The sequence below is a fragment of the Thermobia domestica genome, chromosome 10 (assembly GCF_964235325.1).
Source record: "Thermobia domestica chromosome 10, izTheDome1.hap1.1, whole genome shotgun sequence".
In the NCBI taxonomy this organism is placed as follows: Eukaryota; Metazoa; Arthropoda; class Insecta; order Zygentoma; family Lepismatidae; genus Thermobia; species Thermobia domestica.
Genome location: NC_137463.1, coordinates 262,856,206 through 262,879,700, shown reverse-complemented (window position 1 = coordinate 262,879,700; position 23,495 = coordinate 262,856,206). Strand labels below are relative to the sequence as shown.

General features: G+C 37.1%; 1 protein-coding gene across 1 annotated transcript in view; it reads left to right on the top strand.

Moving 5' to 3' along the window:
* LOC145663182 (juvenile hormone esterase-like) overlaps positions 1 to 23,495 on the top strand; it is an 83,223-nt gene that overhangs the window by 9,670 nt on the left and 50,058 nt on the right. Inside the window, exons 3-4 of the mRNA XM_081729515.1 lie at positions 13,099 to 13,258; positions 21,210 to 21,395. Coding sequence (XP_081585641.1) covers positions 13,099 to 13,258; positions 21,210 to 21,395 — 346 coding nt within the window. The remainder of the gene's footprint in view (positions 1 to 13,098; positions 13,259 to 21,209; positions 21,396 to 23,495) is intronic.

Below are 23,495 nucleotides of genomic sequence, written 5' to 3'. Positions count from 1 at the left end.
TCGTCTTCACGTATGATTATTCTGTTTTGTCCATTAATTGTGGCATCCTTCGCATCCTCCCTCTTTTTCCTGCCACCATATCCTCTAGCACGTATCTCATGATACAGTTTCTTCTTAGCCAATGTACGAAGCAATTTCTCTTCCTCTTCTTAATAATATTTAAAATAGTTCTTCCTTTCCCGACCATTTCTAACACCCTCTCATTAGTTTTTTTTTTCTGTCGGCCCAGCTACTTCTCTTCATTCTTCTCCACACCCACATTTCGAAAGCTTCAAGTCGTTTTTCATCGTATTTGCATAATGTCCATGTTTCTGACCCATACGGTACAGTACTCCACACGAAGCATTTTTTTTTATGTGTCTGTTTCTCAACTCTTCAACCAAAGTCTCACAAAATAGTATTTTCTTGCTCCTAAAGGTTTATTTCGCCATTCCTATTCTTTCACGTTCGTGGGGCCGCGGTGGCTCAGTGGTAGAGCGTTCACCTCTGGTGCTAGGGGTCCCGATTCGATCCCAGCCCACGCCAAGTGAACTTTGTGGTGGACAAACATCGTGTGCGTGGGTTTTCTCGGGGTTCTCCCGTTTCCTCCCACTTCCTTCATTCCACCATTTTATTCATTACTCATCATCACCGTCTCCTTTAGCCTCACAGGCATAACCGTGGGACGTAAAACTCAAAGATTTCATTTTATTTTCTTTCACGTTCGTACTTCAGGTCATTACTAAAGTAGAAATTTGTTAGGTAAAGAGCTTCAATCCTGATCACAGTAAGTCCAATTCATAATAGAGAGAAGCAGTTTCCTAATATGTAATTCAATCTCCGCATTTGTTCCTCTGTCAGACCTCATCATCTGTGTAGTGGCTAGACCGTGTGCCTTTGGAGCAGGTAGGCACGGATTCGATTTCCGCTGGGACAGTACAAGAAAAATAAGTTCACCATTATTCCCTTTCATTAATGATCCGTTTCTTTTACCCTAGAGAGCATAACCCTTTAGACGTTAAGCTAAAATGTTTCAACGGAGAAAATGGGTTTCAATTCAGCCCTATATAGTCGGCCCTTTTTAGGAACAAAAAAGAACATTCAACAAAGCCATTCTCGTAGCCACAACTATAGCCAATTAGGAGCCAGCATTTTCCTCAGCCAATCACAAGCCCCATTCATAGCTCCGCCCCCAAAATAATCACCATTTATCTTCAGCTGGCTGTTAGCTCGAGAGGACATACTAGAATAAAATGTTTCATTTTAGTTTTTTATTCCTTAAGTTGAACCGAAAGTGACAGATAATATCTTTTCTTTAAAAATCCATATTGATAGTCTATTCTTGGGTCGAGTTTTTTTCTCAAACAATTTTCTCAAAAACAGCTCCACTCTTGCAGCTTTTTCTGATGAAGGCGACCAAAAGTACGTAAAAAATAGAAGATTTACATCAAGGAGAAATCAGCTGAAATAAGGGAAATGTAATTGATTTGTGTCTCATTTTAAAATGGAATGAAAGTACATGTTGTAGAAATGAGAAATGCGTAATGGTATAGAAACTATAAGTACACTCATGTCCAAAATTATTGTCGCATGTCTATAAATATGTTGTTGTAGGAATATAATTTGGTAATGAATTCCGCCGGTATTTCTTATAATGTTAGTATGTGTATAATCGGCAAAGACGTGTGTGTGGCAAGTTTCATGTCAAAATACCAGTAAATAAGAACAATAAAACGAAAGTAAAATTTTTCTGTCCATTTAGCAACATTTTGTTATACTCATTTTAATTTTCGTATTTATAATTATTTTCCTACGAAATTTACCACAAGTAAACATTTCTCGATTATACACATAGTATCAGTATTAAAAGTACCTTGCAAAATCATTATCAATTTATATTTTTACAACAACACAGTTTTAGATATGCGACAATCATTTTGCACATGAGAGTACATACTTGAAGCGCAGACAAAGGAAAATGAATACAATAATGTAAGTACTTAGCCCTAACCTAACTTACTATTAAGAGAAATTATCGAAATTATAGCATTTTTCTTTTCGAAAGAAAAAGCTTGGTCCTTCAACTAAATAATAATAATAATAATAATAATAATAATAATAATAATAATAATAATAATAATAATAATAATAATAAATTATTATTATTATTATTATTATTATTATTATTATTATTATTATTATTATTATTATTATTATTATTATTATTATTATTATTATTATTATTATTAAGTATTCTGACTTTTGGCAGGTCCTGGGACTAATGAGATTTTTTTTATTTTTTTGTTATTTTTTGTTTGGTTCTGAAAATGTTTCTTCCATGTTTGTAGATTTTCACCTTTCTCTTTTAATCTCAATATTTTTTTTTCTATTTTTCAAATCCTCGATAACTTGTGTTCTTCTTTTTCCTATTCCTCACTTTCCTTCAATGGTGTTAAGAAGAAGACAATTTCTTCGCAAGATGGCCAACCCAATTGGCGTTTCTACGCAGGATGGTGGCTAGAAGGATCCTCTTCTCTCCTATCCGTTTTAAAACATTTTCGTTTGTTACTCTCTCTGTCCATCTTATCTTTTCTATTTTCCTCCAACACCATATTTCGAAGCTCTCCAAATATTTCTTCTCTAACTTCCGTAATGTCCAAGTCTCTGAACCATACAGTCCAATACTCCATATATAGCACTTGACCAACTTCTTAAGTGCAATATTGAGCATGCTAGTTAAGAGTGATCTTTTCTTGTTGAATGCTTCTTTGACTATAGCAATTCTTGACCTGGTTCCTTACCAACTAAACATAGGTCTCATTTTTTTAAACCTTATAAATAAATACCTATAAATGTGTTCTTAAAAATTCGTTATCCTAAAGATCTTTTGGGTCTCTTTTGGTTATATAAACTTTAAGCATATAAGCTAGTAATCCGTAAAAATTACGCAATATATAAGTTAGGATAAAGGTTTGTTAAAGAGGCATTATTTTCATAATTATGTCAGAAGTATTTAAAGTTTTAATTACATTTGCTTTCTTTATTAAACCTGAACCACTAAGTAGGGTCTAAAGTTCATCACTAGCATAAATACATTATATACAAACTAAGGTATTTGGAAATTACCGAAGCTCTGTGATATTTTCTACATCTTTAGTGTTGGCAAACCGTAACGCTATCTAGTTTTCATTATAAGTGGGCGTTGTGTTTTCTTTCCTTTTAATAAATTCTTCCTAAAGGCTGTTCACTATCTTTGATTTTTGAACCATAGATTTTTTCCTATACGCGATGTATGATTCCCAGACGATAAATTATTTAATCTTACATTATGTAACCACAATTAAACGAACGCGAAAAAAGCGTTGTCATAGTGATAAACTTACGATCATGGTTGCCGGTGCACATGTACTTGGATGTTGCTATGGCTTACTAGCTAAGCGTACAAAGAGTCTATGCTATGGCATTCAGAAGACTTTAGGAAACGGGACAGAGGTGAATGATTTACAAATGGACCTTTCAAACCCTGTGATGAGAATATGCCAAATGTGTTAGAAAATGCTTCAACTACAGGAATATAGGTTTTAGTTGCTTGACTACAGAAACCATGTACGGAATGCCTGATCCGTAACCATCAAGACACTTTTATAAACCTAAATATATGGTATTAAACATACTTCATAATTGTTAGTATGGCATGATTTAATTTAAGAAATGAGAGTGAGAAAGTGTATTGCACTTGTTTCTATCTTTTATATTTTGCTTAACAACAGGCCTCGTCCTACAGCTCGGTCATCGTTAAAATGTAATTAAATTTAGGAACTAAGCAAAGAAATACGAAGCAGTGTTTCTCCCAGACATGTTTTTTTTTTGGGGGGGGGGTAATGCTTCCATCCAGAGCTCTGACAGTGCCTCCCAAATAATACGTCTATAATATAATAATAAATGGAATAGTATCTTGTGAATATAATATGTGCCCCCCCTCCCCCGAATACTAAGTGTGGCCCCTGGAACATATTCTCAGAAAGAAATATTGGTACGAAGGTACAACAGTTGTATACACTAATCTCCAGCAGCGAGGGATTCTATATACTTTCGGGGGGCGTTTAGTAGTACATATGTTTTGTTGTTCGATATTGAATCAATGAATCCAGCTCAATATAAGCAGTTCCTGAGATGCTCAAGGAAACTTTGAGAGGGAGAAAGGGGAGTCCCCGAGGATTGGCGCCCATTACTATGCACCGGTAGTAGTAGAACTAATTGTGGCTTCTAATAGTTTGTCTTTGAAAATATGAACTAATTTAAGTTTCTGGGAATTCCTGTACTAGGTATGGAAAGGGCCTATCCCTTTTACCTTAAGCACCAAACTGTGTCACGTGATCAGGTCAAAAGTCACGCTGCGTGCTAAATCAAGTGTGGAGATTCCAAATACAGATGTGAGATTTTTCAAGCACTTAAACTCCGCGTGGGGCGCCCTGGATACTTCGAAGAATGTGCATATAGTTTATCATTATTATTAATTTCACGCAAACAACTCCACTTTTGACAATGTTCTATCCATATTTTTCTTACGTGCTATACATAATTTCTAAGCTCTTCATTATGTCTTTGCAATAAGCTTTCAATTAGCCATCTCCTTATATAATATAATACAGTGAAACCTCTACTAACGGACACCTCTCTAAAGCGGACACCTCCCGTAACGAACATGTTTTGTAATCCCCAAACACTGTAATAGGAAAAAACAGATTGGCAAACCCCTCTAAAGCGGACACTCTCTAGTACGGACACGGACAGTCTTTTCTGTCTTTTATAGGTATTATTTACCTCCGTATTACGGACACTCTCTCTAGAAACAAGTTGAAAAGTTCAGTAAAAATACATTTTTAGTAATTCATACATGTGTCACTAAGAGAGCATTCTGACAGCACTTTGCCTTCTCAACTGTCTGCTTGCAATCCAACGAAGCGCCTCTGTTTAACAACACTTTCATGTCTTTTGCTTTCATCTAACTCTCACCCAAGCTGTTTTAGACACAAAAGTGATTGATAATTGTCCGCCGTTTGGAATGACATGTTATTCTACTGTCCCACTGGAATCTCTAACCAAGCAAAAGACAAGTTTGGTATTTTTTGCCCGCGGGCACGCATATTGTCCCAAAAAAGACACTACTGGACTGTAATTAACCACAAATAAAAGCGACATACTGAAAACGTAGTAAAATGATAAGTGTAAAGTGCAGAGAACTATATCATCTTATTTCCATGTTATCCGTCGAACATAGAATAGAGTATTGGATGGCGGAGGATAATGCGGGTATAATAACATTTTGGCAACATTCGTAAATATATGATTCATGCAAAAAATATTTGTTTCGAATTGCATATTACCTTGTTTACTCATTAACGTAAGAAAATACTGAAACCTCCCTAAGGCGGACACCTCTCTATTGCGGACAATTTTTTATTCCCCACGGCTGTCCGCTTTACAGAAGTTTCACTGTATAATATATATATATATATATATATATATATATATATATATATATATATATATATATATATATATATATAGATAGATAGATAGATAGATAGATAGATAGATAGATAGATAGATAGATATAGATATATATATATAGTTTGGATACATTTATTTAATTACTAGCTGAATCTGCGCTGTCTACTCAGCGCATCGTTCTGTTATGACCAAGAATCTCCTTCCCACTGTACATGTCTACTTACTCACACAAGTAAAGGATAGGAGACACAAAGAAAGTGAATTACTATGTATAGATGTTGGAGTGAGTTTGTAGCAAATTTTTAGAACTAACATTATAGCAAGTGGAAATATTTTTTCTAATAAATCCATATCCGCCCGAGTACGCCTCATTGTCTCTCTTGAAGCCTTTGAAGTTGCCAGTATGCAATAGGTTTTGTCATTCAAGTTAAGAAAACCGCCTACGTGTCCGTCAACCCGCCATACGTAAGTTCTCTACTGGTTGCCTAACACCGTAGTTTCGGCCTGCAACAATGTATGGGCTCAAAACGACCCTTAAAATGTTGGATAGAAAATAACTACACGGTTTTTGAATATTTGAATGAGAACTGGATAATCTACACAAAATTTGGAATCGACTGGCAAAAACGGCAAGTTTCTAGCAGTGTGGGTTTCGAGAGCTCATTGTCGAAAGGATTGGTCAGAAACATATAAACTTCCACAAACGTATAGTTTAAAAGAACTCCAAAGATAGCAGAACAATTCATTTGCATTGATTTTAGAAAAGGCTTATTAAAACACAAAGGCTTTCTACAATAATTAAAAACATAAACTTTATGAAAAAGTTCTATTTAAGTAATTTATTTAAAAGTACACATATTTTAAAATATTTGTTTTTGTTAAACGTGAAATCACAAATAATCGTAAATCAAAGGTTTGAAATCAGACTTTATAGATTGGAGCTCAGGGCCTTTTTTGTTGTTATTGTAGCATTTTAATAAATAGATAGATAGGTTATAATCCTACTGTTCCTATCTTTAAGATGTGATAAAAAGTAATAGATGATGGTGTAAGAATAACACATAATACCCATAACCTGGGCGGAATTGAAACCCGTTAAAGATAATCTTCAGATTTTCAAACTAATAATGCCTTTATAAGTAACAACAGCCGGAAATAACTTTTTATCATCTACATCCAAATGTAGCATTGTTAGGTTACATAAAATGTCATTCATTCCTACGAATTTAATTTAGATAACGCAGACGTTGGGAGATTGACCGCAGTAAACCCAGGGTCATTAGCAAATGTATATTAATAATTAGTATACATTTATTAGTATTATTTTGTAGTTAATATTAATTTCATTAAACGTAATATCGAGGTTTAGTTTTAGAATTTTCGAATGTAAACAATGTGTGGTCAAGGTCAAAGAATTATTTTGTTATTTTGTAGCAAAGAATTATATTATCTTATCAAAGAATTATCTAGAAGAATTATAAGGAAAATATTATGAAGTGTTGATCTCAAAATTTAACCTGTATTCTTCACTCATATGACCTACTCTTTTATCTGTGGAAGTTAAGATAACTAAAAGCAAACAACTAACCTAACTTCACTTGTTGATATTTCCAATCTCTTTTTATCGTTACAAATAACGTCACTTTTCAGTAGTGTTTTCCACGGGACTAGAGCCGACACGAGACATGCTTTCTAAATTCGAGACGAGAGGAGAAACGTGATAATTCTCGTTTTGTCTCCGAGAAAAGAATTCAGACGAAATGCGAAACGTCAGAATTCTCATCTCGTCTCTTAAATAAGAATAGAGACAAGATGAAAACATGACAATTCTCGTCTCTTCTTCATGACAAGAATGGAAACAGGATGAAAAACATGACAATTCTCGTCTCTTCTTCATGACAAGAATGGAAACAGGATGAAAAACATGACAATTCTCGTCTCTTCTTCATGACAAGAATGGAAACAGGATGAAAAACATGACAATTTTCGTCTCTTCTTCATGACAAGAATGGAAACAGGAAGAAAAACATGACAATTCTCGTCTCTTCTTCATGACAAGAATGGAAACAGGATGAAAATCATGACAATTCTCGTCTTTACTTCATGACAAGAATGGAAACAGGATGAAAAACATGACAATTCTCGTCTCTTCTTCATGACAAGAATGGAAACAGGATGGAAAACATGACAATTGTCGTCTCGTCTCAGAGACAAGTCAATAAATTTAGCAAGTCTTACGTCAACACAAGTACACCCAAGTGTTTGATCTCAATGTATACATTTCGATCTATTCATATTATAAAAATTATAAATAGATGATGTGATTGTACGAACACAACAAAGAGCATTTATCTCTGCTTAAAGAACTGGAAGTCATTATACAATTACTTTAATAATAAATTTAACTTAAGTATTAAGATCACACCCTTCGTGGACCTAACGAAGCGCGGAAGAATTCCGATTACTTCTATACAAAATTAAGAAGAAATCAGGCCACAAATTTAGCACATACACTTTCAAAATTAGACACGACGGGAAACGATCTTTCCAGAATTAAGACTAGGCAAAAAAAAATTATTTGAGACGAGACGAGACTTGTATAAAATTTACGAGACAATACAAAAAAACTTTCTTTCTCGCATTGAAAAATTTTATCCTCTCATTTCCATTATCAAAAAATTTAGGGAGCATGGTCGCTCAGTGATAGATCGCTTACGTCTGGTGCGTGGGGTACCTGGTTACATCCGTGTCCAACAAAGTTCGTGGTGGACAACACCGTTTCCGTGGTCTTACTCATAGTATTCCCGTTTCCTGCCACATCTTATTCCATCAATTTCTTCCATTATCATTTAGTTGATTTAATCATCTCTCCCTTAGCTTAACGGCCATAAGCGTGGGACGTTAAACTTAAAGATTTCATTTCAGTTTGATTTTCAAAAATCCTTTCTGGTCTCGTCCCTAAACGTTCTTCCTCCCGTTATATACACTCATGTCCAAAATTACTGTCGCATGTCTATAAATATGTTGTTCTAGGGATATAATTTGATAACGAATTCGCCGGGTATTTCTTATAATGTTAGTATGTATACAATCGGCAAAGACATATATGTAGCAATTTCATTTCAAAAGAGCCGTAAATAAGAACAATAAAACGAAAATAAAACTTTCTTGTCAATTTAGCAACATTTTATTTAACTCATTCTAATTTTCATATTTATAATTCTTTTCCTATGAAATTTACCACAAATATACATTTCCTGAATATACAGATAGTATCAGTATTTTATAAAATGAAATGAAATCTTTAAGTTTTACGTCCCACGATTATGCCGGTTAGGCTAAAGGAGACAGTGATGATGAGTAATGAATGAAATAGTTTAATTAACAAAGTGGGAGGAAACGGGAGAACCCTGAGAAAACCCACGCACACGGTAATTGTCCACCAAAAAGTTCACTTGGCGTGGGCTGGGATCGAACCCAGGACCCCAAGCACCAGAGGTGAACGCTCTACCACTGAGCCACCGCGGCCCTATATATCAGTATTAAAAGTACCCTGCAAGATCATTATCAAATTCGTTCTTAAAAGAAGATAGTTATAGATATGCGACAATCATTTTGGACATGAGTGTACAAAATTGTCCTGATTTTTTTTCTTAATTTTATTTACGAATTATCATAATTGTTCAACGAAAGATGTAATGTAACATTTGAACCATTTTTTATTATTGCGTAATGACTTGACTACCTTTAAGCGTTGTGGTATTTCATTATCTTCATACATTCACTGTATCAATTTATAGTTTTTATACTGTGAATCCAGTAACACTAAAACAATGCTTTAGATCTAAGATTTGGATGAACTATTGCGTACGTTACTCGAAAACTTTCTTGTCGCGTGTCGACTCCCATGACGAGAGAAAATTTTCTTCTTGTGGTCGTCAATATTACTCAACACCAAGATTATATGTAACCTATCTAAAATATAATGTTGAATTCGGGGCATATAAGTTCGTTTTGAGTAAACGAACTATTGGATCTCCTGTGACAAAGCGTAGATAGATGTGTAATTTTCCTTAGCACCAAGACTACGAGAGAGGGAAAGTAGATACAATTGAACCGCTGCTTTTCCACAGACTCTCGGCCAAAGAATCAAGTGTAACGCAATCGTAAGTAAAGCTACAATTTCCCTCGAGAGTTACAAGGGGTGGGTTTGCTATGCTCTTCTCAGACTTTGACTTTGAAACGTCCTTCTGTTTTAATCGGTGTCGAAAGTACACGTGTTCAGGCTTTTTTTTTTTTTTTTTTTTTTAGAAAATTGTCTTAGGGAGGACAAATCAAAATGTGAGGAGGATTTACACTAGGACACTATTTTGGTATATTGGGAGTAACAATTTAACTTTACTTAGCTCCAGAGGGAAATTAGCCAACTCAAGGTGGGATAAATTGTCCCTCTGAAAATGTGAATGGAAGAAACACTGTTTTTGAATAGTTTTGTGAATAGTGTTTGCTTATTTAGATGTTTCGTAGCCAGAAGTGTGTTAGGTATGACAAATGCAAGGGACAGTATCCAAGGTTATGACAGCAGGACATATTGATGAAGGAGCAACAATGATAGGAAGAAAACTCTGTGACAGGTCGCACCTCAGATTAAATTGGATTGTCACTCAAGAAGGGTGTACGACTGTGGTGAAGAGGACAGAGAAATTGAAGCAACACTTCCCACGCCATGTGTTGACAATCACAGTTACATGGCATGGGCGATAACTTTGAATACAGACCGTAATGGTCTGGTATAACGCCAGTGGTGCCCCGAAGAAGCAAGATCGACCACTGATGACTGGAAAAGTGTGATATAGTTGGATGGGTCACCGTTCAACTTGTTTCAAAACATGGGTCCGTGGTTTATGTATGGCGGATTCCCAAAGATGTGTATGAAACTTGAATCTTGCGTCAATGAAACGTTGGCAAAAATATATGCTAGGACATAGAGGGATCTTTGTATATCCTTGTTACAGATACCAACATTTCGGACCCCCCTAAGAGTTTTTGAAAAGACTGCATTTTAGAGAAATTTCCCGGTTTTCTCCGATTTTCCTTCTATTACCTGAATTTCACATCTGAGTATAATTCTAAAGTAACATTTATTCTGAAGACAATGACGTATGTACAGGTCATCAATCTAAAAGGTAATTATTAGAGTACGTATATGAGGAGAACCTTCCTAAATGAATGCCAACAGTTTCCTTTCAAAGAACCAAGTAGAAGTGTCACTTGTATATCACGTAAGAGAGTTTGGTTGTATGGCGTGATATCTTCTCAGCTATTATTGAAACCGGAAGTATTAATAAATTTCAACCACTTCCGCTGTTAGTTGAGAAATAAGAGTTCAAACTCAGAATATTCTTCCACGCTTAAATCATTGTACAAAACTGCTTCTTGCTATATCTGTTAGTGTTTTACCCTAAAACGATCAACGTTAAAAACGGAAGTGACTGATTTCTTTCACTTCCGGATTTAGTAGAGAGATTAGAGTGAAGACGGAATGTATCCTAGGGACGCTTAATTCATTACAGTAAACCGTTATTGCTACCTATTACTGCTTTAGCTTTATAGCGATGAACGATAAAACCGGAAGTTAATTTCTGTCACTTCCGGTTCGAATAATTAAGATTATAGTACCTATTCCTAGAACGCTAAATCGATTTCAAGAGACCGTTTCTCGCTATTTTTAAACTCTCTTTTGCTCTCTATATCAATATTTAAATCCGAAGTTTTGGTGTGTGTCTATCATTTCCCGTTTTATTAGAGAGTTAAAGATGGGATAATACGTATTATTGAGATACTTAATCAGTTGCAATCAATACCTTCTTGTTATCAATTACTACTAAATAGCATAAAACTAGAACTGGTTGATTTCTATCAATTTCTGTTAAACTATCACCTCCATGAACTGAATTTCTAATTGTATGTATCATTCTGTACTAGTCTTCGCAAAATTCTGAGTACAGGAACACAACGCGAATAATACAAAACGTCATTATAACTACTTCGCCGATTATTGCAAAGTAACTCACAGTACTTGAATTGCGTTGACGCAAACCGTTACGAAATGTGTCCGTGCGATAATGTACATCCTTATTATATTTGATGGTGGTCCATTGAGTAGATTTTGATATATTTTTCTCCCAGACGGTCGGTCATACGGACAGTGTAAATATACAGGGTGTTACAGAAATGAGTCACAGTATTTTGCGAACCGATTCCTCACATTAAAATAAGAAAAAAGTTCATATGGACTTGTGCTCAAAAGTGGATAGTTTCGGAGTTTTAGAATGCCAGCAATGTAAAATAAGTGAAGTTTGAAAGTTCATTGCTCCACTACTATAGGACCTATAGTAGTCGGATCAGGACATCACTGAGGAACTGGTATATGAACTATCCAAATATTCATGTTTAAGAATGACACAGTACTTGCACACAGTTTTTGGAGAGGTAGGTGGAGCTGAGCCGAGCTATTTTCAGTTTAACGTCCCGTTCAGCAGCGACGCTATATGAGACGTGGACCTACTGATTAACGTGGAATCCGAACTACATGAGCTCCCGCCGGGAGAGATAGTGTTAGGGTATCGGAGAAGATATTGATTGTGAACAATCGGACAAGGTGCTAGAAAATCGTAGTAACAAAAGAAAGGCGTTACTATGAATATAAATAATGTACATTTGAGTTGTTATAGGAATGTGAGCCATAAGTGGCTGAAGTTATGCGTATGTTTAAGAGAAGCTAGAGCCAAATGTTGGTGTTGATATTTGGGATTGATGAGTCAAGAGTGGCTAGTGATATCTTAGGTTGAAGAGCCAAGTGTGGCTTCTGATATTTTTAGGTATATGGTAAAGCCTGTGTGGCTTATCTTATTGGACTAGTTTTGGGGATACAGAAAGGTTTCTGTATTAAATGTAGTGGTATAAGTCAATTAAAGGTAGACTGAAAACAACAAGCAGTATAGTCGTTCATTGATAGAGTCAGGTAGATTTTGAAAGTCAATTAAAATTAAATATTTTGGGCTTAAAAAAAATAAACAATAATCTAACAGATAGGTGGAGAGTGATTAAGTACTCCCAAACAGCCTCTCTAAAAAAAGATTGTGCACGTACCGAAGCTTCTCAAAGATGAATATTTCGATAGTTCACATACCAATTCCTCCGTCATGTCTTGACCCGAGTACGATAGGTCTCATATTAGTGGAGCTATAAGCTTTTAAAGTTCAGTTATTGCACGCTGTCGACACCCTAAGACTCCGAAACTATCCACTTTTGAGCACAAGTTCATATGAACTTTTTTCTTATTTTGATAAGAGGAATCTGTTTTCAAATTCGACACATGTATGTAACACCCTGTATAAAGGAGCTCTGGTAAGGTAAAGCAAACTCCTTTTAAAAAATTAAAACAAAAAAAAACTTGATTTTAAGAAGAATTTTAGTATTCCGAACAGAACGCCTATCTTGCTGAACAATATCCATTCTGTTACCTGCATCCTTTCTGCAGCAGCCATTACATTGATCCTCTCACGTTCGTCTATAACATATATTATATTCCCTCTGTTGCAGGACCCATGTGGCGAGAGCACCAAACGTTATGACGTAATGGTATGGATTCACGGCGGAGGCTACTTCAGTGGATCAGGCAATCCCAATTTGTACGGACCGCAAGTGCTTCTGGATGAGGACGTCGTTTTGGTAACCATTAACTACAGATTGGGAGTGTTAGGTAATATATATTGTTAATGTTAGAAATATTTTTTCTTGTGGTTTGCCATAGATATTTTAACTTTCTAAATAGTCATATTGTCTGTGCATTGTACAGCTCTATATTGTTAATGAAAAGGTGCTTTTAGTTTGATATTGTGGCATTAGGGGAACTTCCAAACTATGCGAATTAAATGTTGAAGCGGAAAGTACTGTTTTATGTTTTCCGAAGTAGAAAACAGAACCTATTCTTGCGGTTCTGAACCTATACATTATTTTTTAAATAATGATTACTGATTATATATATACAGGGTGTTTCAAAATAACACCGACAACGTTTGGAAAAAAATAAAATGAAATCTTTGAGTTTTACGTCCCACGGATATGCCGGTTAGGCTAAAGGAGACGGTAATGATGAGTAATGAATGTAATTGTGGAACGAAGAAAGTGGGAGGAAACGGGAGAACCCCGAGAAAACCCAGGCACACGGTGTTTGTCCACCACAAGGTTCACTTGACGGGGGCTGGGATCGAACCAGAGGTGAATGCTCTACCACTGAGCCACAGCGCCCCCCTCCCCGCCTATAACTCCGAAATGATGGTTTTCTACATCCATGTTGGTCTCTACTTTTTATCTCATCTTGATGTCAGGAATCACCTGCCAAACGTCGTCGGTATTATTTTCAAACACCTGATACATATATACATACATGTACATACAAATGTACTATTGCTTCCGGTTTAATATCTATCTCCTTCAGTTTCAACATTGATAAGCATAGTATATATATAATATTCCCTTCTATATACTATCATATATATATACACTGCTCCACAAAACTTAAGCAACCCGAGAGAACGTGGTATAAGTGACGTGTGGGGCCCATTCAACAGTGGTTAGTGGCATGCACATACACAGAGACACACAGGCAAGTCGAGCACCCACTCTATCGCATAAGCAGCATCGTTGCAAGCGCGGTGAACAACTTATGCCATGAGCCGTACACCACAGCCCAGTAGTGTCCGAGGCTCCAAGCATTGAGTTAGTGGTTCTTGTGTGGGGTACACACCTTGCAATGGCTGGTAGACGACATTTGAGTAACTTTGACCGCGGGCAAACAATTGGGCGGTGGAATTCGGCCGATCGCAAGTGGAAGTGGCGCAGGAATCCAACGTGAACAAAAGTGTTGTGTCGAGGCTGTGCAATTGCTTTCAAAATGGAGGTGAAGTCAGTAGACGTCATGGAGGAGGCCATCCGAAGAAGACGTCGGCCGTCGAGGACCGATTTCTCACAATTTCTGTCAAACGTAACCGTCAAGCTTCATACTCTCACCTGGCCAATGAGTTGTTTCAGGCTACAGGACAACGCGTGAGTCGTGAAACTGTTCGTCGGCGACTCAATAGAGCAGGACTGTATGCAAAAAGGCCTGCGCTGTGTGTGCCATGAAACTGGAGCACAAACGTGCGCGTTACACATGGTGTCAGGAACATGTTGTATGGGAGGAACACCAGTGGGCGCGTGTCATGTTCTCCAATGAGTCGAGATTCAGCCTGTCGTCAGATTCTGATCGGACTTTAGTGTGGAGAGAGCCAGGAGCACGCTATCATCCAAACTTCATTGCTAAACGGTCCTCCTATGGCGGTAGTTCAATTATGGTGTGAGGTGGAATTATGCTGGACGGGAAAACGGACCTCCATATTGTGTAACATGGCACTTTGACAGCACAACGGTACCTGGATGAAATTCTCAATACACATGTGTGCAATTTCCGCGGAGCATTTGGCCCAGATTTCCTGTTCATGAATGACAATGCCCACCCACACCGTGTACATCGTGTGTCCGAGTATCTGGAGAGCGAAGGCATTACGCGTATTGCATGGCCTGCATATTCGCCGGACTTGTATCTCATCGAGCATGTGTGGAATGCTCTTGGGCGGCGAATAGCGCAGCGCAGTTCACCAGCACACACTCTCCCTGACCTGCAAACAGCTCTCCTCGAGGAGTGGCGCCATCTGCCGCAAGACTTGATCAACACTCTGATTTGCAGCATGGAGGCCAGATGTCGTGCCTATATAGCCGTTCGTGGTGGTTACATGCCATATTGACTGCCTATGCCCTCGCACAACCCAGCTTCACCTGTTGAGGTATCGTAGTGCTGAACTTTTTGGTCATCCTGTACATCCTAACTGTATTGTTCGTCTTCACTTGTGTTGCATTGTGCATCTGGACCGTCTGTTTGTTCATTATACTTGGTGCAGTGATCGTGTCGTTTTATTTTCTGCCACTTTCTTCGAGTTGCTTAAGTTTTGTGGAGCAGTGTATATATATATATATATATATATATATATATATATATATATTCCCTTCTATATACTATCCTTATCAATGTTGAAACTGAAGGAGATAGATATTAAACCGGAAGCATTAGTATATTTGTACATTTAATACCATTTCCGGTTTTAGTAGAGAGACAAGTGTGGCGTTAGAATCTATTTTTGGAACGCTGAGTCTATAGTATTTTAGTTGATATACAGGGTTATCTTAAACGATTAATCGGGTTTCAAAGCACTGTTTAATGACAAATATACTGCGTACAAGGATGGGTGATACATGAAAAGCTAGATACACTCACGAAGCTTTAAAAATTTCGTGGCGCACCTCGTGATTCGCGTGTAGTAGATAGCAGGCCTGTGAAGGCCCTCTTTAATATTGTAGCAATGCAAGAGATGCGTTTTGTGTGTAAGAAAATGTGAGGTGTTCGTCACTTACGAGCGTTCATCATAATTTTTTTAAAGGAAGTACGGAAGAGCTGCATCTGGTCATCAGAATATTTTGCATTGGTTTCGCCAGTTTCGTGATACTGCGTAAAGGAAAAAACATTGTAGTACAATTGTCCGCGCCATTCTCAACAGAATACTCCCTCATCCCTGGACAGGTGATGTTTCTCTGTTGTCATAGTTTCCCAGGTGACCAGATCTCACGCCATGTGATTTGTTGCTCTGCGGTTATGTTAAGGACAAAGTTTATGTGCCCTCCCTCAATGCCAACAACACTGCATGAACTGCAGGAACGTGTCCCTACTGCTGTGACGGACATTTATGGAAACGTCTTAGTGAACGTAATGGATAGAACTGGGATACTATTTGGATATGTGTCGGGTGACCAACAGCGGCGCAAAATTATCTTCAACATGGGGGAAGGGGGTAAGACCGTTCCCATATATATATATATATATATATATATATATATATATATATATATGAAATTGAGAAACAATGTTGTGGAGGATCAGAGTTGTCTTCAACGTTGGGAGGCGGGCAGGTTTGAGGTTTATTCTGGGGGATATCACTTTCATCTCATTTTACTTTGTGGCAATCTCACACAATTCATCACATTTCTCCCCAAAAACACATTCCAAATCGGATTATTGGGGGTACAGTCCCCCTCAGTTTCAAGATTCGAAGGTACACTCATGTCTAAAATGATTGTCGCACATCTATAACTGTCTTCTTGTAAGAATATAATTTGATAATGATTTTGCAGGGTACTTTTAATACTGATACTATGTGTACAATCAAGAAATGTATATTTGTGGTAAATTTCATAGGAAAAGAATTATAAATACGAAAATTAGAATGAGTAAAACAAAATGTTGCTAAATGGACAAGAAAGTTTTATTTTCGTTTTATTGTTCTTATTTACTGCACTTTTGACATGAAATTTGCCACATAAATGTCTTTGCCGATTATACACATACTAACATTATAAGAAATGTCGGGCGAATTCGTTATCAAATTATATTCCTACAGCAACATGTTTATAGACATGCGACAATAATTTTGGACATGAGTGTACATGTCCCCCTCATCCCCCTTGGGATTTGCGCCAGTGGTGACCAAGTACACACACATTGAACATTTGTAGAATGTAGCAGAAACTTGGTGAGTGTGTATATCTTTTCGTGTATCTATTTGTAAGTCATATACTTGTTATTCAACAGTGGTTGTAACAAATTTTCAAACGAGATATGATTTGATTTATGCTACTTTCGGTTTGAATAAACGGTTAATGCAGGAAAATGGAACCTATTCCTATTCTTAGAATGTTCAATCGATGTCTGACAACCATTTCTTGCTAAATTATCGTATTTGCTCTCATTCCTGTCGACGCACGGACGGACATTCTTATTATATAATACTCTCCGATCTCATTACTAATATACATAGCATAATTTAGCAACCAGTTCTCTGTTTTTTAAGTATACTTTGTGGAAGTTGTAACTCTTTTCTTTAGAAAATGTCGCTACTACTACTACTACTACGCTAATAATAATAATAATAATAATAAAGTGAAATAAAAGTGGCCGATTATCTTGACTGTCTAGAATGCATTTTGAGAAAATAAGTTTTTGTTGAGTTTTTCCCCACTATCCAGTGATTCAAGGGAGAAGGGAGAAATTGACGCACTAAATTAGAGGTTTATAAACACTGTAATCAATAGGATTTTATATCAATGATGAACGTTCAACTCCACATACTCGTATATCGGTAGCTTTTGCCCTGTATCTCTTCAAATGATGCTGCTCTTACCTTTTTTATTAAAAAAAAAAAAAAGTGTTCTCTTGGATCTGTATAAAAAGAATCTCCAAAAACATAACTTCCGAATCGTATAAGCTGAACCACTCTGCCATTAAATATAAATCTACAAAATTAAAGTCGTGAAAGTTTGTGACTTCGTTCCTCCTGAATCACCAAACCGACCTCGATCAAATTTTCAATATAGTCGGACCTGGGATGATATTTATCCTTTCATTTTAACGTTGCAACTTAGGGGGAGGGGGAGATCTTTTAAAATGATCCCAAATGACCGATATTAGTGCCCAATTCAGAGTCTTTGGGGTTGCTGAGCCAATGCCGTTTAAATTCAAATTCAGTCTTTATGTCCAAAATGTAACGTATTATCCCCGTGCCAATAACGGGCATTCTGCTAGTGAAAAGTAAATGTGGCAAATAAATACATAACAATTTATCAGTGTCGTTTTCTTTGAACACCTCCCTCCAAGGCTTTTGCAGAGAAACCCATTAAAATAAAGCAGGAAAATTACATCTATTATAAAGGTTTACAGTTAGCTTTCTCCGAATTTATTCAATCAAGGAGAAAAGTATTGTATAAACGAATAAAAAGGTCATTATTAAATCGCCAGGGAGTAGGTAGCTGGGTACTCTTTTTGTGTTACATTGTTCGTAGTGTTAATGTAGGTAACAAAGAAAGTGAAACACTCACTTGCTCTAAATTAAACTTAATAATTAAATATCCCAACAAGGAAAGGTCAAACTATGCCACATAATAGGAGAAATTTTAGACATAGCGTGTTTGGAATTGCAACTTCAATTCCGGAATTTAGTGGTTACTCTACATGGAAACTTTTGAAAAAAAAAAAAAAAGCCAATTTTTGAATTTTGTTTTCTGCAGTAAATAGCTGGAACGATCATCTCAGACGAATTTGTTAATAACATCAATCCGTTAATATCTCCACAACTATTTGTAGCGCATTTTTACTATGCTAGCAGTTACATATCGAGCTCGTTAGATGGCAGTAAACATTCTCCAGCGTTTGACATCTAACAGACCAAATTCGAAACTTATAAGAATAATTCTCTTAACTGTTTTAGTAGATTTTATTGCTATTAATAGCAGAATACCCATTCTTCGCATGGGAAGAATGCATTTCATTTTGGACATAAAAACACCCAAACTGTTACCAATCAACTTAGGGGCCCCGAAAACTATCAATTCCACACAAATATCGGTCATTGTTTATTATATTTACATGTCACCATCCCCCTTATGAGTACTAATGGGCGGTATCGAAAGTGTCACTGTTCATCTCAGCGACCCCGAAAGCTATATATCGGTCATTTGCTATCATATATACAAAGAGAGAGAGAAAGAAAGAGACAGAGAGAGAGGGGGAGAGAGAGGGAGGGAGAGAGAGACCCCTCTTCCAAGTTGCGAGGCTCAATTTGGTTTTAATCGGCATTGGAAATCTCAGCAACCACGAAAATTATAGATTCAACACTCACATTGGTCTTTTACAATCATTGGATTGAATTTGCATTCAAAAAGTATCGAAAGTGTCACTGTTCATGCCAGTGACCAAGAAAACTATGGATTCACGCTAATATCGGTAATTTTCGACCATTTGTAAATATTTCCCCCTCCCCTAAATTGCACCACCAAAGTGAAACGACAAAAAACATCCCATGCCCAATCCTCATCTATGTTGAAAATCTCATCGAGATCGGTCGGATGGTTCAAGAGTTAAGTCACAAACATAGGCCCTTTCATTTTCATATAGATATATATACATTTAAAGAATTCTACCTACCTCTCTCTTTTATTTGTAATGCTAATAGTACTCTCTTATATAGAAAAAGTATGCAAAATAGAACGGAATAACTTATAGAGAAAACGTTTATGCTCAGATAAACAAAACTCGGAACAAACAAGTACTGTGGAAGAACCGTACACTAGTGGAAGCATGTTTTAGAATTTCCCCTATATATTGTCAGATCCAAACGAAATTCGCTCCCAAAATATATGTAAGCTACCCATTCGAAAGCCATGGCATACAACCACTTCTAGAGGACAATTTGATTGCAGTCGGTAAAGCATATGCTAGCTGTTTGAAGGTTATGGCATACCACCGACTATATAAAAGAAACTGATCATACTCTGTAGAACGCATGCTAACTTCTTAAATGTCACGGAATACTGCTCACTGAACAGGATATGCTTATCGTAGTCTGTAGAGTATGTTCTAACCTTCTGAAATTCACAGCATACTACCCACTGTAGAGGTAAGGCTGATTGTAGTTTGTACCTAATCAGGCAACATGACTAGCTCTTATCTGTCAGTTAACCTCTAAAATTATTTTTATCCTTCCGCTGTTCAAAACTATAATAGAGTAGTGACGCATCAGTTCCTCTCGTACGGAAATCTTGTATATTTTGGCAATCCTGTCGTGCAGAATATTTGCAAAAGAAAAAGAGCTTTGAAAGCTTAAAGGAAAAGGATTCTTTGAATTTCCTCGGTAAACATAACTTTTGAAACACATTTAGCATCAAGGGCGCCCATCAGGGGGGCAAGGTGGGGCGCTCGCCCCCTAAGAGGAAATTGTACTTGGGAATATTGAAATTCCAATAGAATTTTTACATGAATTACAGCAAAATTTGAAACTATATTTGAAACGTCGCTTATACTTGCCCCCCCCTTGGAAACCACAACATGGGCCTCCCTGTTGAGCATTAACCGCTTTTGAAGAAACCTATATGACATATTTTCAGGATATTCTATGTTGGGACCACTGCTACCTACCATTGCCTTATTCTTCTGTAAGGCCGGGTTGGATTCCCGGTGGGGGCACTCGGTCGAAAAAGTTCAAGAAGCTTTTCAGGCCAGCCAACCTGAATGAGATTTTCCTCATTCACACCAGGCAAATGCCAGGGTGGTACCTAACTTATAGGTCCCAGGCCGCTTCCTTCCTTACACAATCCTTTCTTCCTTCCCTTTCCCCGGATAGTGTGCTCGCCGAGGGACGTCATCCCTCAAATCGTGAAGGGTTAAATGGCCTTAGATGCCGAAAGCCCAGAAATCTAAATCCTAAATCTTCTGTAAGAATTTGGTCAGATCTATATTCCTATTTATATTTATATAATTTCTTGAAGCGCTTGTGAGAGTAACATAATTTTCAAATCAGTGCGTTTCGAAGTGGAATATTTTGAATTTTGGGCCCATATAGCTTTGAAAGGAGGGTTTTCGTGATCCATGTTTAATAAATTTTTTTCTTTCATTTGACATAGGTAAGGACACGTATTTCAATAACACCCTGTGAAAGGGACATCAGGTTTGGTGTGTAGCTGACATGAGATTTCCTCAAATTTATAAGTTCACTTTTTTTTTTCTGTCTTAGGCTTCCTTAGTACGGGCGATGCAGTGGCTTCTGGTAACTGGGGTATGAAGGACCAGGTCCTGGCTCTGAAATGGGTACAGCAAAACATCGAGAAATTTGGAGGTAACCCCGACAGTGTGACTATCTTTGGTGAAAGCGCTGGAGGTGCAAGCGTTCATCTTCATGTCTTATCTCCAATGTCTAAAGGTAGGTCGAAACAACTGATAATAAACATTTCAGTAAATAATTCTTTTTTTTTATTATTATTATTTCTACAACTTATTCTGAAGAAATCTCCGGAGAGTTAATCTCAGTTTCACACTTAAAATGTAAAATATAACGCAATTTCTTTAGTCATCTAATTTTATGGAAGATGAAAAGGAAACTCCCCGTGTATTAGAACAATAACGGCCTTGAATAACTCTATCATTTTTGTTTTATCCTATTGATTTATAGTAGTTGTGCCCCCAAGGTTTCGGATCACTGAACACTAGAGGTAAAAATCGAACGTTGTTCAGGTTTGAAATAATTGAATTGAAACAATGTAGTTTTTAAGTTGCAATAAAATCTGCAAATTTCCTGCACATTGGCGACATCTGTTGACGTCTGTCAGTCAGACAGACAGACAACGCAAGTAGAGACATCTGGTAGGATGGCTGTGAACTACTAGGAGCGTTACATACAAACTAACACGTTCTTATGTGTTATACGTGAAACGGATAAGGAATTATTTTTCTCTTTTCTGTGAAATAAACTGGAATTTTATTGATATTTTCATCCAGACTATTTAAGCGTCCCTTATTCCAGAATATTAAATTATGTAATTTATTTATTGTTAATAATAAGGGAACCGGTCAAAACCTCCACAGCCAAAACACCCACACTCAAGAAATGTCAAAACGCCTACACAAACGGTCGTAACCCCCACACAAATGGACAAATCTCCCAAATACACGAACGATCATAACCCCCCACAGCCAAAACCCCCACACTGGTAATCGGTCATAACCTCCAACGGTCATAACTCCCACACAAATGGACAAAACAGCCACACATAGCAACTGTCAAAATCCCCACATAAATGGACAAAACCCCCACACAAATGGACAAAACTCCAACATGCAGAAATTGTCACAACTGCCACACACATGGACAAAACCCCCACACAATCGGACAAATTTCCCGCACTCTGAAATGATCCTGGTTGCATGTCTTGCCCTTGTACTTTTTAATAACATTTTTTATTCCACTTAAACTGATGTTGCAACTATTCTTCTTGCACTGTTTTCTAATGACAGAAACACTAAAGTGGGCGTCATAAAGAGCCGCAACAAAGACGTGCAATCACGATCATTTCAGAGTGTGGGAGATTTGTCCGATTGTGTGGGGGTTTTGTCCATTTGTGTGGCAGTTGTGGCAATTTCTGCATGTGGAAGTTTTGACCATTTGTGTGGGGGTTTTGTCCATTTATGTGGGGATTATGACCGTTGCTATGTGTTGCTGTTTTGTCCATTTGTGTGGGAGTTTTGACCGATTTTGTGGGCGTTTTGACATTTCATGAGTGTGGGGGATTTGGCTTTGGGGGTTATGACCGTTCGTGTATTTGGGAGATTTGTCCATTTGTGTGGGGGTTATGACCGATCGTGTGGGCGTTTTGACATTTCTTAAGTGTGGGGGTTTTGGCTGTGGGGGTTTTGACCTAGACCCAATAATAATCACATTTAATTTAAACAATTTTAAAAATACATAGGGTAATCCAAATATAGGTGAACAGTAGTAAATGATATTTATTTTGAGATTACATGTGCAATGCAATTCACTTTTGATAATTATTTCATTTACAATTAAACTTTATTGTATACATTAATGCAATATGACCTCCCTGGAGTCCCAAGTTCGATTCCCGGTGGGGGCATTCGGTCGAAAAAGTGTAACATATTTTTCAGGCCGGTCATCGAGAGTGAGGCTTTTCCTGGCTTTCCTCATTCATACAAGGCAAATGCTGGAATAGTGTCTAACATAATGGTCTCTGGCCGCTTCCTTTCTTACCCATTCCTTCCTTTCTTTCCAACTGTCCGGGCAGTGTGATCGCTGAAGGACGTCATCCCTCATGTGTCTGTGACGGTGTACCATAGATGCCGAAAAGCCAGAAATAAAATCCCTAACGAACTCTCTGAAAATTTTATCAATGCAGGTACTCAGACTGTCAGCCTACTTTTGGTTCACCCTATATATTACAAATTCACTTTGAAGAAGCATAGGGGTATTTAACAAAACTTACAGAAGAAATCTGTGAAATTACATCAG